The sequence below is a fragment of the Dicentrarchus labrax genome, unplaced genomic scaffold (assembly GCF_905237075.1).
Source record: "Dicentrarchus labrax unplaced genomic scaffold, dlabrax2021, whole genome shotgun sequence".
Lineage (NCBI taxonomy): Eukaryota > Metazoa > Chordata > Actinopteri > Moronidae > Dicentrarchus > Dicentrarchus labrax.
In genome coordinates this window covers 9486581-9504205 of record NW_026136716.1, presented here as the reverse complement: position 1 = coordinate 9504205, position 17625 = coordinate 9486581, and the positions used below count along the sequence as shown (strand labels likewise).

The following is a 17625-nucleotide window of genomic DNA, read 5'->3' as shown; positions in this document are numbered from 1 at the left end:
TAATTATCTTTGACATTTTCATATAAATAGAAAATAAATTTTTTATTTTCTGCCACTAGCTGATATAACAACCAGCATGTGGAGGTCTAAAAGCAGTAAGAGCAGACCCTTTTTAATAAATGGAAGAAGATTTTCCAGCACAGACGAATATGGCGTTCTAGTAACATAATGTTGGCAAAATATCAAAATATAAGTGCTTAAAATGACTAGTATCTTCGATCTTGATTCAATGATTTTAACATCTATCTGAAAAATGCATTGCCACAATACGAGGCTGATTGTGAGACATTTGAGACATACATGGTTCTCACAGGACAGCTGCAATATATTGTATGCACATACTGTTGTTATAAGAGCAGCGAAATAACTACTGTAGCTGGCTGGCTAACTGCTAACACACTAGCCCACTGTTGCACTAGTCGGCCACAATCAAGGTCATAACGGCTCTCCGAACTAGCTAGCTTGCTGTCAGTTAGCAAACACATTGGTTTATTCATGAGACATATTTGTACAATTTATTTCTTTATAGCTATTTTCTTTCCTTTGCAGGTTATATTAATAAAAGTGGATTGTGCTACACAGCTAATGAGCAATTATAGCCTCTTCTGTTTTGGTTTCTCCATTCAAGGTAACTTGCTATGTGTCAGCGGTTGCAAATTTGCATATCAAAGTTCACCAAGGTTGAATCCACTGATTCCTCTCAGAATAAAAGCAAATAAGGATACTGCCCAAAATGCTGAACTATTACTTAAATGTGGTGTAATACTTTGCAGCTACATGGAAGGCCCATTTCTTTGACAGAAACCTCCCAATTTATTTTTCACAAGCTCACTCAAGAATTTGCTGAACAACAGGATGGAAACGCAGCGAGACAGCGAAAGTGAGAGAGCGCGAGAGAGAGAGAGAGAGAGAGAGAGAGTGATAAAATGACAGTCACAGATGGAGAGAAACAGAGAAAGAGAAGAGAGGGAGCGAGTCATTAATGTCAGCTATGTAGCTCGCTCATCCTGCCAGCATCTAGCAAGAAAAGGTCAGGCGGTGGAAATGAGACCGCCGCTGCTCGACCACGCTTCATTTAGACAATGACCTATAACACTCTGATAATACTTGCCTTAAATCACTTCGCATGGCCAGTTGTCTGCCTTGTCCGTGTGTGTGTGTGTGTGTTCGTGAGGATGGGTGTGTGTGTCCATTTGGCTTGCTAATGGGGGAAAATACTGACACAGGCTGATATCTGTGACAAGAGGGTTTCCATCAAACAGGTGCTGCCATGTACCTGCACCAGGTCTCTGGTGGTTATGGGACAGAATGAGCTTTTGTACTGAAACACTGGGAGTGACAGAAGAACACGCTGGAACAAAGACCCTCCCTCCCATCATGCTTTAAAGGTGAGCCTGAATCAAACAATGTTTCGGTTGTCAACCCAAATGTGCACAGACTTTAATAGAAACTACTCTGAACTGATATCAGCAAGATATTAAAGGCCCTCTAAACATATCTTTTCAAACACCTTTTCTTATGAGTGGCGAGGTCCTACATTAACACACCAATGTAACCAACACTACAGAGAAAAAGAGCACTCACTCATAATAACATGGCTCCATAGTGGTACTAGTGGTAAAAACTTCACAGGCTACCTTTAGTTAACGGAGTAAAAGGTATAATTCTTAAAGTAGCCTTAAGTGCCTTAAAATTGTACTAAAGGACTGACTTCAATAAATGTTTTTTACTGCAATTGCAGAGAGAATTGGGTGCGTATTAGAGACAGGCTGTTATTCCTAATTTACCTGTTGTCTTGATGAGTATTTCCACAACAGTAATTCCATCAGTACAACAGCAGAGTTATGTCGTACTCACCACGCTGCTCTGAGTTTGACATTTTTACACAAATACTGTTTTCATTCACTAATTCATTTCAGTCACTTCTACTTTGCTCCTTTTGAAGCTAACTTAAATGAAACTCAGCACTTCCTGCACAGATGGCTTTAATTTGAGAATTTACAGTAGATCCACCACTGATTTCTCTCATCTTTTATTTGTGATGGAAGTTGATGTTCAAACTTTTTTTGTTTCAAGGTGAGACCGTGCTGATAAGTCAATATTTCTCTTTGACCCGTCCTGTACAATGTCCATATCTTTCATTTTTATGTTTGCTGTCCTCATAGGTGCAATTTCCCCGGGTCTGGTACAAGCTGTTCTAATCTCACCCTGGCTTCAGCTGGAATGGGACACTTTGTGTCTGAAAATACCAAGATGACCAGACGGAAGCATTGTGCAGCGCCACAAACCGAGAACCCAAACATTTTTAGGACACAAACATTTCACAAAGTCCCATCTATCTGTCCTTCTGCCTCTGTAATGAAACCTAGCAGCTCTGCAATGTGCACCCTATATTTGTTGTAAGCAGTTTTTTTCCCCCCTTCCCCTGTTTGCAGTGGCGGAACGCGCCAGCTGCATTAAGTGGGCCATTTATACGATGGGGGCAATTCATCTTACAAAGCCGTCTTATTAGACTGTCACTTACACAGTATGAACAGTGCCTTCAAAACACCCCAAGGGATTTATCTGTTATTTTACTGCGAGAGAAAGAAAACAACGCCTAATTGGACTGAGTCATCTCATCTTCTGCAGGATCGAAACAAAAGATATAAAGAAAAAAAAAAAATTCTATCTGCGCACTTCAAGTATGAAGAGGTTTGGTGCAGCTGATGCTGCTGCAACGTTTGAACTAACATCCAAAAAGAAACACGTTTCCTTGTTTGAATGTTTGGGTCATGCAGATAGATGGAGCGACAGACAGTAAGGAGAGAGAGACAGTGAGGTGAAGGAGGAGTGATTGCCTGTCTGTGCTGTGAGGAAAGTAATCTCAGAGCAATCAAGAGATGTGGGCGGCCGACAGCTCTGCGGTTTGCCTTCTAAAACCACGGGCAGGTAGAGGAAAATCATTAGGCTCCGCTCCTGACCCCATAGGTCACTTTTATTGGACAACCGCTGTGTTTCATACTAAACCCACGCTGACTGAGACAGACTGGCAACGGCGTGTGACTAACAAACTGTCTGACCACAAACGGGATAGGTAGACAGATAGGCAGGCAGGAAGGCAGGCAGGCAGGCAGACAGACAGACAGATATTGTAAATAATAATAAAACAACAGAAGGCTGGACACATAGCTAGACAGACACATAGCTAGACAGATAGCTAGATAGCTAGATAGCTAGATAGATAGATAGAGAGAGAGAGAGTTGTCTCCAGGGAAAGGTACATGTCTAAAGGGGGTGGTGGGGGCCAAGTTGGCATCCAGCAGTGTCTCTTTAGTGCTGCCATTTCTGATCGACAGTGAAGCTTTTATCTCTCCCCTAGAGCCGCTCTAAATAGAGGTGTTTTAAAAAAAAAAAAAAAAAGAAAGCAGGCCTTTCGCTCACCTTTAGTATTTTTTTTGCCTGAGAGTAGAGGGGGGGCACAGAGTACAGAAGGCACTGCAGGGGAAGCTGCAGTGGGATTCAATCCTAGACCGTTGGGGGGCATGGGTAGCTACAGAGACGGGAAATTAACCACTCGACAATCTCTGGCTACTAATAGATGTCAAAGTGTGTGTATGTGTGTGTGTGTGTGGCTCGGAAAGGACAGGAATCTGCCAAGTTGTTGCACACTGATCTAGGGGTGTTAAAGGGTAATAGGGGTTGATAGCTTGCCTGTTAAAACCTAAATGGTTTGTGTTCCTTCCTATGTTAAGTATTCTACAAAGGAGCTTTAAAAGAAGCCCTGCTCTGCTATCAGCTCAGTTTCATCCTTCAATAACTCTGCCCCAAAATGTCTACACACTTTCAGAGGCAACACCCAGGTCACAGGCTTTTCTTAGACTCTGCTAGTCTGGCAATTTTTTTAGAGCTCTTCATATTGCACACGGTGTAATTAGTTCTTTGTAATTAGCGCAATTTATTGCTTTGCGTATCCCTTTGAGACACAAGTACTTGAACACAGAGGTCTTAATTTGCAATATTACACACTGTGTAATTGGGAATTTGTTTCTTCACATCCCTCAGAGACATCCTGCAGACATGTACACATATAACCAGAGTGGACGGGGAAAGCAGGTTGTGTTTCAAGGATAAGTTGGTGTCAGGAGGGAACTTGTGCCTTTTTATGTAATTAGACCACTTTATTAAAAAAACAGCCAATCAGACGCTCTTCAGTTGCCTAGTGGACAGCGATTGACCCTTAAACCTGGTGTGTGTTTTGGTGCTCCAAGCAGGTCTCGTTTCAACAAGCTGTACTCTGGAGATTAGTGAGGTTTTACTCAATAACTCCGTCCTGAGTGCAGAAATAGGCAATATCCCCAACTAGACACTAATAATAGTAAGAATAATAATGCCCAGCCACATATGGAATGAGATATAGTCCCTTATTGGTTTGAAGTGATGATATTAAATAGCATTATATGGGCAGGTGACAATGCGGCACCAGCCAATTTCCCTAGATATGAAAAGGAGAAGATTGCAGGTGGGATTACCCTGTGTGTGGTCAGGAGGGAGGCGGCTGCCACCGCCAGCGACGTTGTCGCCTCGCTCTCCCGCTGATTGTTTGCCTTTGAGCTGCCGCTTGTCCTCCTCCTCTGCTTCTCCTAGTTTCTGTTTGTCTTTCGGAGGCTCATCCTCCTCCTCCTCCTCCTCCTCCTCGCTCTGTTTGTCTTTGCGCGATTTTGGAGGCTGGGCTTTTCCCCGGCTGAGCTCTGGCTCGCTGTCGGAGCTGGAGAGGACGACGGATTCCTGGTCCCGCTCGGTCGAGGGGGGTTGCTGAGGCCTGGGTGGCTCTGAGCCAGCAGAGAAAGAGGGAGGGAGAGAAAGATGAAGATTACTTTATTGGCCGAGTTGCACAGTGTAATCAGACTTTGAAGAGTTTCATTCCCTGGCGAGATATCCATCATCTGAAGAGTGTGACAGTGTGACAAAATGACTTCTGACACGAAAGTAAAACTCAATATGGCTCATTAGTGATGTTATTAGCTATCATAAGTCCTCTACTGACAATTTTAGAAGATGTGATTGTGTAAAAAGGGAAGACATAAGCAGGGATGTAGTAGAATGTAACACACCCAACTCTTTAGGAGGATGTACATTTTTACACATTTGTAGTGCACATGAAACATTTTCTGATATAGGTTTTCTTTTTTTTTAAATCGTTATTATCTATTCTGGGCAGTTGGCTGGTTGCTACATACTGACCACTAGCTGAAGGTCTACACTGCTGAGGACATTTTTAGTCTTTAGATCCTTGCTCAACAGCATTTTGGCAGTGAAGCAGAAAGCTGCAGATGGAACACCTGCCACCCCTTCCCTTCTTTCAACCAGCTCTGGGATCAAACAGCCAATATAATTTGCAGGGAGAATGAATTATGTTTGTGTCACATTGTTTTGTTAATTGCCTGCCTGCATCATGTGCAATCAAACCTAAACAAAATAATTGCCAGCGATTGCTGCATCTGTGCAGCACTCCAGCCGGGCACAGTGAACGGTACTCAACAGCTGATAGTGGCGGCCTGCCAAACGCATTTCTTGCTTTAAAGAAGCAGCTTACGGCACCTTGTACGCTGGCTATCAAGCTTGTTCCGCAGTACCACTCTTAAACCATTCATGTGATTTTCATTCATGCCGAACGTTGTAATTCTGTGAAGGTCAAGCAGAAATCTAAGCCACAAAAATGTTAATGGAAAGCAAGGATTATGCCATTGCCATTCACAGACTCCACATTATTTTAAATCTTTACTTTTAAGTGGTGTTAGAGGTGTTCTGAGGCCCTGCCGCCCTCATAAACTGAGGGTTTGGCAGTACTGATGTTTATTAAGGTGAAGTTAACAGACAGATAAGCTGCTAAAGACAAGAAAACAATTATTCATAAGCAAATATCACTTTCAGTCTGAACAGAAGTTCTTCTACAGAAGTGCTATACAATTTCCTTTCCCTACTTTCCTAGTTAAATTTAAATCATATCCTTTCACATTATTTGTTGAACTTGAGGTGTGAAATCTAACAAGACAGTAAGTTGTGAGACTCGGGGACGCAGAGGGCTAATTAGTGATCCTGCCTCTCTGTGGCTTGTTTCTTCAAAAGGCCAGCCTCTAGTCGGCTCCCTCAAATGTCATCTGAGTCTCCGGGCTCCTGGCCCCACCGCTGCCCCCCTTCACTAACAAGCCGAGCGAGACCGCGGAGAGACGGCTCAATTTGTGTTAAGCTGTCCCCACCGAGGAAGATGTTAACGGGGAAATCCTACAGGGCCGTGCCTCGACTTTACCAGTCAACCCCCTTGTTTTCCCCCCAATCAGGGCCCCATTATGTCTGTAGTGGCTTGATAAGATTCCAAAATAGAGTCTCAAACCCCGGCACACAATCGTACTACTACACACATTCAAAGAGCATGTGATCGTACACGTGAGCCAACGGCATAAGCTTATGAGGATTCACATGAAAAACACCACACTCCAGTAGTTGAATAAAACAGGAAAAGCTTTTACTGCAGTCTGCAGGGAGTGAAACAGCTGCAGCCTGTGACAAAGAAGGGGAAAGTACTGGGTCCTCAAATACTGTATGATTTCAAACTGTTCGACCGGACTTTGTTGCTACATGATAAAAATCTGTAAAAAAAAAAAACAGGACAAGGATAGAGTGTTAGCTGAGAGGTGTAGAGAGCCAGGAGATAACCAAATTGCCCTCTTCCTGTATACATCTTTCACAGTAGGTGCTGAGAGACAAATTGCTGGTCTGCCGGTGAAAGAGCTGAAGGACTGAACTGTGCCCACGCTCTCGGCCTGAAAAAGCTGCAAACACAGGAACTCGGCACCACCGATTCAACCTGAAAATGGTTTAGCAGAAGCTGTCTGGTTGTTTACTGGTGCTAAATCAACTTCAGGAAATTGTTCAGACTAACCCACCTGAGATGCCAAACCCTGTCACATAAAGGAGGTTATAATCCATGACAGCTTGATTAAAAACTGTTCTTGATTACAGACGATATAGCACAACAGTGATTCAATTTGTGTCCAATTAATGAAAGCTGAATTTGGTAGGTTCCCCTCCCTGCAGCTCAGGAAGTCATTTTCTGTGGTAAATATGAGAAGCGATGGCCATCATGGCTGCACAAATAAAGAAAAGTGTGCCACCTACAGAAATTCCAACTTGAATATTCTCAGAACGTCCCAAAACAACCACAGCTTCCCAATAAAGACATTTCAAAATATATTTCACAATTTACCACTCCCTAAACCCCTCAACTGGAAAACAATTGATTATTCTGAGCTTAGCAACCGTAGCTAGGCATGGCAGGCCTGTAGTCAATACCTAAGTACATTAGAAAGACTCACAGTTTAGAAATTGGCCCTGCCCTGCATGAGAACCAAGATGCTGTATCAGAGTTTAGTTTAGGCTAATGTTAGCGGCTCTGTCCTGCTTTTTGTTTGGAATGGCAAAGTTAACACTACAGCAACTCCTGCCAAACACGTTGCCTAAGATAGTGTAGCGTTCAAGAACAATGCTGCTCCTTTATTTAGATGTTTGATGAACTAGCGAGGATGCTGACTTTTGTTTGGGACTTGTAACTCTCAGTAACTTCAAGCATACGTTGTCATCTCCGCCCACATACTCAACAGTGGTCGGCCAGAAATGAGAAGCTGTTTTTGTTTACTTGGGTGAAACTGAAGACTCATTGTATGTAAATTAGTATGAATTTTGAGTGGTAAACCTACCGCCGTTATCACTGCAAACTGCATGTGCACTTCTAGGGTGGAAAGCTTTAGAGACGCAGCAACAGTAGCTAAGGGAAGGGACTCGGCAAAGGGTCAATTTGCCACTTTGACATTTTGTAGCCAGCTCTAACCTTGCATTTCTGTTTTCCACAAAAAGCTTCAATACTTCCCATCGAATCATAAAAGTCTTTCTTCTCATATCGTGCATTTTCATTCTGGTACAAACGCCTCATGGTACGACAGACCAATATCCTTCTGCGTGCTGACTATTCTTCCCCTACAGCTGCTCTCTTGCTGTATTTTTGCCTGCTGCTCAAATCCACAGACAGTGAATGCCAAATGCCTATGATACTTCTTCTGTTCCTTTACTTTAAATATAAAGCCTTGATGTCCTTGCATCATGTGTGGGTATTAAGTGATTCTCTGCATAGTGTCTTTATACAACTGACACAACCTGTGACACAGCGTCACAACTTTCTTTACAGCCATTGTGAGAAATTGTTGCTCTTGAAGGGATAACATCTCTAATGTCATACTATAGGCTCTGACCTGATTATTTTCTTACATTTTCACAAGCTGAGGATTGCACTGCCAAGTTGAGAGATATCTCCATAAATACAGTTGTTATTTTTCAGCACAGTCTGTCATTTACAAATTTAGCAGGTTGTTAAATTCCCCCGTCTAGCGAGCTGACACAGCCTGCTGCTGTGAATGCAGAGTGGCGCTTGTGACAAAGAAGAGAGTGTGATTGCTGAATAGTTATCAAGCATCTGCTGCAGCTGAGCATGAAATGGGGGGTGAATTCTGTTAAAAAATATGCGTGTGGGTGAGTGTGTGGGTGTGTGTTTTTGTGCTGCTCAAAGGCTGAGGTACTGGTTATTTGAACTGTGTGTGTTTTAAGTGCACCATCATCACTTCCAGTGGACTGAGCTGCAAACACACCTTCAGCATGGCCAATATTTACTTACACTAAATATAGATCCCGTATTAGCATAAAGGGACTTGAGAGTCATTAATACAGACCGCTGAGAACCTGAATGTGTTATGGACTAAATATTAATTTTGCAACATGTCATACTGGATTAAGCATATGTACTGTATATTTGTTTATGGGTAAAATAATCATCCTAATTGAGATTCATGCACTTTTTGCATCCTAACACCTTGGCTGCTTTCTACTACAGAGAAGGATGTTAGTGAAGTAAAAGACAACCATATAGAAAAGTTTTCACTGGATGAAATGTCCTAAGGTGTTGGGCAACAGTAGTAACCAATAGTTCATTGCAAGCTTAGCTTAGCATAATCACTGGAAGCAGGGGGAAAAAGCTAGCCTTATACATCTGAAGCTTGTTTTTATTACTTGTGAGAAATAGTTAGCAAGTAACTTCTCCTCAAAATACAAAAGTTGTCTTCTACATTTCTGTTTGTGTGCAGCTCAAACTTAATTAGTAAGTTTTAGAGGTGATGGCATGTTTTCTAATTAAGCAAGTCATTTTGATTTGAACATTCAATATAAAAACCTTAAAAAACATCCACTCAGATATTGGCAGCCAAAGGGCCAGAGGTTATGAGTAATCCTGATACAAAACCATTCTGACATGAGTCAACTGTTGTTAATTAATGAGCATGTTTCAAAATTTTGACCCTTAAAAAAAAACTTTGTTCCCTTTCAACTTTAAGACCTAGTCGTGTTGTTGAGCAGTTACAAGACGTGATTTCATAAAGTTTATGTGAACAGGCAGCAAACTGTATTTAAGAAGCAAACAAAGAGCCTCAAACAAAGAACCTTCACTGTTATTTCATCTCAGTATCTTAGCCTGTCATGGCTTTTTGTGTAATGAATCATCTCCACCTGTTGGTGTGGTAATTGTTTCAGTTGATTTGCAGCGTTTTACTGTCAGAATGGATAAAGTTGGATCCAAGTGTGTAGATATATATGTTCGTCTACAAGCACTCAATAATATCAATACAACTATAAAATCCAGTGGAGCATCCTGCACTAAAACTAATGCTGCTTAAATATGACTGCTCCTGCAACTGCATCGAATTTTGGGAGTTTTTTTTTTTGTCATCTCTGAGCTGATCTGATGCATCTCAGACATTTAAAGAGCATGGACCTGCAGCCTGCCAGGTCATAACGACTTCCCTCCCCTCTCTTTTGCAAGATACAATCATAGGCTGTCAGAGATATCAGCCAGAGCCAGCTCAACTTTTCCCAACTTTGTGCGAGACGTTTGGAGCAATAGTAGGCGCCTGTTCTCTCTCTCTCTCAGCTTGACAGGTGAGAATTATACTGTGTCCTTGTCATCTGCAGAGAGAGAGCGAGACAGACAATATTCTCCGAGCAGAGCTATTTCAGACTCTGGCAAGCCTGCCTCCATCTTTCGCTATCACGCATCTCCATCTGGTGAAATCTGTAATGCTGTTCAAAAGTATTATGTCAACAGACTGCTACGATTGATATTGACGGGAAGGAAAATAAAGCAATGAATGGATTTCGGCTTCAGGTGCTTCATTTCAAGCAAGAGATGATGGAATTGTTGTCTTTTTCTTAATGGAATCCAGTTTGTTTTGCAATCAGTGAAATGAAGTTTGTGAATTAATAAAAGAATAAACAGTGGAACACACACACACAATAGGGGTGGATAAATCAGACGATTTGTTATGACTTGCTTCTTAAGCCTACCTGACCTAACAGCAGAAGAAGAGCACGGGAACTCGCACATCTCGCAGTAAGGCAACAGGCTGCTGTTGGAGTAGGTGCAGGCCCCACAGCTCCAGGTCTTAGTAGGAGGGTCGGGCTCCGACAGTTTCCGCGGGGCCATGAGGGAGAAAAGGGTGCCGGGGCTGCTGGAGCCGATCCCCCCAGCTGTCGACCTCCGTTTTCCCCCGTATCGGGACCTAGGGCTTGGGCTGGGCTGTGGCGTCCGGAGCCTCTTCAGCTGGGGGGAGAAGTCCTGGTCGGGTGTGGCGCAGGTTTGGGAGCAGGACTTTTCTTTCTTCTCCTCTCTTTTTTCCGAGTTTGTTCCACTGCCAGCTGGTGCAGCAGTCGTCTCTGAGGAGACGGAGGGAGATGTTTTTTCATTATCTGTTCTCTTCCTCTTCTTCTCCTTGCTGGCGCTCGGGGAGAAGAAGGAACGGATGTCGTGCTGCTTCTCTTTCTCACACTAAGGAAAAAGATGGAAGCTCATGTTAGCTTGTCATTACAGCACACAGTTAACATTTGTTACATAACTGATAAAGTAACATAGCATTGTTACAATGTCACAAGGCAGATTTTGTTCTTTGATAAAAATACAAAGCAACATTTTCTGATACTAAGTTGAAAAGAAAAATGAAAACTACCTGATGACTAATAATGAACAGCCACAGAAAAGCCTTTTATCTCTTCGGCAGTCCGACAGTAACATCCTTTTCAAAAAATGTTTGCTACTAAAACAACTAGTCATCGAATAAATGTTGCATAGCTCTTACAACAGGCCGAATTCCAACCGTAATCCACTGTACCTTAAACATAATGTGCAAGTGTGATAAACATATAAAACTTTTCTCCTCATGCCATCAAAGTCAATAAATAATGTTCCCACTAGTACCATGTGTGCAGACCTGTCACTGAGTTACTGATTACAGTATTTATTAGTTGCTATATGTTTAAGTGCCCAATGATGCATCGACTTTGCTTAGGTGACCAAAATAGATTCACACGCCTTTCTAAGGATCTGTAGGACTCACAGCCATGTTCATCAGTGTGGTTACTGTGTAAATCTTCACATGCAGCCAACTGTCAGAAACATCATACTTTCTCACATTGTCACAACAGTCAGATAATTTTTAGTGCAAATTATCACATGTCATCAAGTTTAGCTTACGGGAGCAACTTCTCACATTTACACCACAGAGGGCAAAAGTGAGTTTACAGGAAGGTTTGTTTGTGAAATGCTGTGAGCAGAGAGACAGATATGTTTTTTGTTCCCAATTGATATCAATGTGTGTCAGTGAGACATTTGTGGTTACTATACTTTTGGATTTCTCTATGTTCTGTTTTACATTACTGTCAAATACAAGGTAGTCACTAACAATGCACACTGAATAATGAATAAACTGATTAAACTCTCTTGGCTTTAGAGGATATTTGACTTCTCATTATTGAGTTACTGTATGTAAGTTTCTATGAGAAATTACATGAAGAAACACAGATTTAATCTTACAAACCTCAGACGTATCCATCATCATTATTTAAATTCAGATTAACTCTTGTGTTCTTTCTCAATTACTGCATCTATTTAAAAGAAAAAAAAAAAAAAGCCTTGAAACGCTTGGACTGGAAATCTCAACATTACCATGGTTACTCCACTCCAAATGTCATCACAGTTTTAAAAACTGTAATATTATATATGTATATAAGTATGTTTCATTTATAGAATTAGTCACTCTTTCCCCTTTGAGGACTTTATTAAGCTCCTCTCAGAGAACATCACTGGAGCGACAAGGTCCCTTGTTATGAGTGACATTGTTCTTTTTCCAAGGTCCTAAATACAGAAAGCAGCCTTCTCTATAACAGCTACCAAAAAATGTAACTTTCTTCCTCCTTGTATCAGAACGTCTGAAACGTGTTTTGTAATCCCTAATGACTGTACTTATATAGCGCCTTTTTAGTCTCTACACCACTTACAGTGCTGTACACTACATGCCACATTCACCCATTCATACACATTCATACAGTGATGACAAAGGCCATCACAAACGGGATGTAATTCATTCATTTATACACCAATGCACAGCATCAGGAGCAATTCAGTATCTTAACTCCGACATGCATGTGGAAGAAGCCGGGGATCGACCTGCTCTCTACCTCCAGAGCCACAGCCGCCTCTGTATACTGTATACTGCAATTTGCCTGATGACTGGGGGTGAAAATTAGCAACTGAATTAATCTGTTTGTGTTTTTGAATGACATTTTTAAAAAACGGTCTAATAAAACAATCCTTCACTGCTGATGTTTCTGATTCATTCCTCCGTCTGACTCACATGAGTGAAGAATAAGTCATCTTTGACATTTCCCATGTTTCCCTCCAGCTGCAGCGCCATCTCACTTGGTGTCCAAGCATCAGCAAAGTTAAGGAACTCCCACTTGTCCTTGTCGCCCTCGTCGGCCTTCAGATACTCCTTCCTCCCATTCAGCGTGCTGCCTGTCACCGTTTCCTGAAGGACGTGGGACATTCAGAGCACTGTAGTTTTCTGTTTTTCTTCTGTTCAGTTTCACCATCAAACTTGATGATGGTGTGGTTGAAATAATTTTCTTTTTTCACAAGTCACACATGTTCTGTAATGAGCAGTATCATGGACAGGAGCAAAATATTATTTGAATAATTCAGCTTTAATTACAAATCTTGACATCTGTGATTATTAACGTAAATCCACAAAGCCTGTTCTCACATGGAAATAAATTTCACTAATGCTTCTAAGTTTATTCATGCATGCATACAGCATATAACGCTAAATATCTCAGTAGACAGACACGTACTGCAACAGATAATAAAATGAAATTTAAGCAGTTGTTGTATGTGTTATGAGCTGCTACTTTATTCTCCATAGATCGGCTGAGCAGTACAAGCTCAATATGAGAGCACATTCACTGAAGTTGATTAATTAGGCATATAGAGTTTTTCCAGTGATTTATAATTCAAACTAAATACGACACCACTGCATGCTTAATTGGTGGAACGAGTAACAGAACAATTGCTTAGCATATTTTTCCCCCCTATTTGCTGCCGTGACGTCACCCACAGTACCTTCTTGTTGAGCATGGACCACATGACGGTGTCAAAGGTGCCCTTTGCAATGAGGTAATGCACGTTGACTGAGGACGTCTGTCCGATGCGGTGGGCTCGATCTTCAGCCTGCTTGATGTGGCCGGGGTTCCAGTAGAGCTCGGCAAACACCACGTGGCTGGCAGCGGTGAAGGTCAAACCCTGGAGTGGACACACACACACACACACACACACACACACACACACACACACACACACACACACACACACACACACACACACACCACAAACACACACACACAAATAATAGCCCAATCAGAACAGAAATATCTCACTCAACCTCCTCAAATGAAACACTCCACATCCAATAAAATTTTATTTAGTAAAACCCTTTTTAATAACAGAATATTTGCAGCTAATTGCCATATAAGTGCTTCAAGCACCTACTTCCTTTGATTGGAATACACAACATTTCTGCACATATTTGGTCACTCAGAATAATTGAGTTTATTAAGTTTTTTATTAAGAGAAAAACACATTGTCAGCATCTATTTCTACTTGCACAGACCTTGATTATGATTCACTACAACCAACAATAGTCATCATTATTACTAATATGCACCAACTGACTCTGTTTAGCCTACAGCACAACAGCACTAGTTCATTTCCTCAGCCAGTGTGTGTTCAGGACAGTGTGTTCATAGGTTTCATTCAATTAAAAGGTATTTGAACCAACTCTTTCTGTTGATAAAAATCAATCAATTTTCAATGACTGTTCCAGGACATGAAGTGTGGTTTGTGAGTACTTCCAAGTGTCTTTATTTGCAAAGCAGATTTTGCCTTCAGCAGTTCTGAAAATGTATTATGTTTGTTTTATTATTTGCTCAAAGTGAGTTTACTTTGTCACTCAACTAAAATAAAAAACTCTGTCGAGTGTGTGTGTGCGTGTGTGCGTGTGTGCGTGTGTGCGTGTGTGTGCGTGTGCGTGTGTGCGAGTACCTGACCGGCTGCCTGGATGCTGAGGATGGCCACTCGTGTATCTGGGTCACTCTGGAACTTGTGGACCAGCTGGATTCGTTCTGAGGATGGGACACTGCCATCGATACGGATATAACCAGCCTGGAAGAACAGAGGCAAGACAGCATAATATTTGCTTTTTGGAGGAAAATTCAGTTTGTACTGGATGACAGTTGAGCAACACTAAACCAGACAGTGACGCCTGCCATGTGCACAGCTGATGGAACACCTGCAACACAGAAACCTTTGAAAGAAAAGCTGGTTTTTAGAATCATTTCTGTTTCATTTAGAGGAAGGACAAATATCTTCAAAGCTTTTGTGCTAATGCTGCACTAATATATATATATTTTTATATCAACAATGGATCAAATAACTGTAAGGTGAAAGGGGTTTGCTATTAATCACGAACCAAGAGAGAATTATCACCCATCACTGCAGTCCCCCTCAGCTCTATGGATCATTTTAGCCTCTTGTAGCTCTTTGTTTTGGTTTTCTGGCAAGCAAACAGACACCTGAATGCTAATGTTGCTCTGTGTCAGCTTTAAAAAAGGCAACCCTTTGCTAAACCTTTAAAATGAGTTTATGAGCAACACTGTGCTTACTTCTTGTGTTCTTTGTGATTAAACCATTGCAATGTTTATCTGTTACATGCTAAAATATACTGGAACGGCATTACACGAGTCATACAGTGAGTAGGCCAATATTTGCCAGAAGTTAGCCAGAATAAGCTACGGGTCATACAAGACCAGCGAGTGCATTGAATTGAGAAAAGGATGTGTTCTATAGGATATAAATTAAACTTTTGTAAGAGAAATAATGTGTTATATCTTCTTAAAATTCAACATAATTCTAATTTTATAGGCCAGACTACCCAGGCATTTTGTGCCTCATAGAGACGTGTCATGATATTTATCACAGGCATATTAGCCTAGAAGCGTTGTTTGGCTGTCATGTGAGGTGCACCTGCAAATAACTGGAGGAGAAAATGTATGAGTGGTTGTTTGCACATTCCATTGAGTTGACTAAAGGTTCACACAATTTGTGAGGGACATTATTGTCAGCCTGCCTCTCTAAAAAGCAGGTACAGATTTGTGCTGGAGCATTAAAGGCAGAGAGCATTTCATTAACCTGCATTCTACACTGTAGATATTTCAATGGCAGATGTGTGAGTGAACGCACCATAGAAAACATGAGCAGAAGACCTGCAATGAATTACAGATAATAATATAGCTTTTTTGAAAGAAAATGAGAGCAATAGTAATAACAGAGTATTTTGTAGCATTTCATAACAGCAGAAAAAGAGAGCAGCGGCTGCGTGTTCATTAAACCTGAACTTGACATTCACTGAGCTGCTAATGCACTGTGGCCACGGCACTCTTTTGATTTGGGTCCAACGGTCCTGCAGAGCTGCTCAGTGGCCGACAGTAAGAGAGTGTGTTCATACTGCGGAGCTCCCACGTGTGTAACTGTAACTGCATGAATATGAAGCAGAACCTTGCTGAGAAAGACCATAGAGGTCTGTTAGATTTTTCCCGGAAAAAAAGGTCAAATAAATGTGCTTGTGGAGAACTAAGTATCCACCAGGTTTCAAAAACATCTCAAGGCCTTAAGAACATTTAGAAATCAACCTGTTGTTTCATCAGAGTTGTTTGTCTCTTGCATTTAGTGCACTATGTTTCTGAATTTAAAACATTCCCAACTTTATTTAACAAACCCTCCAACCAGTTAAGACACATGAGATTGGAGCGCAGTCACTTCTCTCTGCCGAGCTTTTCATCACAGCGCGTTGCCTGTCGTTCCTTTTTTTAGCCCATCTCTGTTAATTGGTGAGTGCGAACGCACCAGAGAGTGAGCCTCTCACGGAGGAATGTGTTATCACACACCGTACCGCTGAATTACATTCAACCGACACCTCCTCGACCCCGGCAACACACACAAACACACCTACATACACAGACACACACTTGAACTTTTTCACAGGTTGCCAAGCTAAGAGATATCGTTTGCTTGTGATGACTTGTGAAACACACCTTGGGAGATTAGTTGTGGAAGTAAAGTTTACTTTCTAAGAGAGAAAAAGTAGACTTTTTTTGAGGAAGGACAAAGAAATTAACACTCTGAGATGATGAGTAATCGACACCTAGACACACAAGAGATGCTGAATAGTAAACTTCTTCTATTGTGCTTCAATAAATATCTAAATATTATCTAATACCTGCAGTACACTGTACACATAAATTTATTAAATAAAATAGACGACTCAAATAGTTCATGACTGCTAACATCTGCCGTATATCCGCCGGTGAAAAGCAAACCCAACTGATGAGCTTAGAGCTCAGTACTCTGAGTTAATCACAGATATGGCAAGGATTTGACTTCTAAACACAGCAGGACAATGGATGATGGAATAAAACTTAAGTATGAGGCCAATTACCTTTGGTTAGTAAGGAAGGAGGAGTGAAATATGAATATAGTCCTCATAATTAGGGTTTCCAGGTTACCATTAATGGGCAATTTGGGTCTTTGCGGCTGGAAAAAAACATTAAAATCTTAGATGGAAATGATCAAATGAAATATCACCTATATGAATCAGAGCTCCCTCTTGTTTTGAAGTGACATAATACTTTTAAAACCACCTCTTGGAGGTTTTTTAACAGCGTTGTATTGTGCACAGGAAGCGTTTTCTGACTGACAAAAGCTCTGAAATTGTGGACAGAACAAGAAAGAAAATGAATGGTTAGGTGACATGATGTTAAACTGACAGCTGCATTTTGTTCACTCTCCTCTTCTTGGAAATCTAACGCTGAACATAAAATACAAAGAAATGTGCTTGGACACAAGACCTGAACATAGTAGATAGCAACTAGCTCGAGAAATAGACTTGTGAACAGAGAATTAGCTAGAAAGTTAGATAGATAGCTATTTAAATAGAGAAATAGCTAGCTGGTTAGATAGATTCAATGGTAGCCTCGCGCTAATCCACTGAATCTACTCTAACCTGAACTTTTAAGACATTTCATTCATATGTCATTGTTATGGGTTATAGGTTGCTTGGTTAGTTAGAGGTTGTGGGACAACAATGGAAAAAGTGGAGCTAATAC

General features: G+C 41.3%; 1 protein-coding gene across 3 annotated transcripts in view; it reads right to left on the bottom strand.

Moving 5' to 3' along the window:
- zranb3 (zinc finger, RAN-binding domain containing 3) overlaps nt 1-17625 on the bottom strand; it is a 77384-nt gene that overhangs the window by 27926 nt on the left and 31833 nt on the right. For all 3 annotated transcript variants that reach the window (XM_051428381.1, XM_051428382.1, XM_051428383.1), the window contains exons 10-14: nt 14507-14626; nt 13529-13708; nt 12765-12938; nt 10423-10903; nt 4512-4811 (exon numbers count right to left, since the gene is read on the bottom strand). In XM_051428381.1, the coding sequence (XP_051284341.1) occupies nt 4512-4811; nt 10423-10903; nt 12765-12938; nt 13529-13708; nt 14507-14626 (1255 nt within the window). The remainder of the gene's footprint in view (nt 1-4511; nt 4812-10422; nt 10904-12764; nt 12939-13528; nt 13709-14506; nt 14627-17625) is intronic.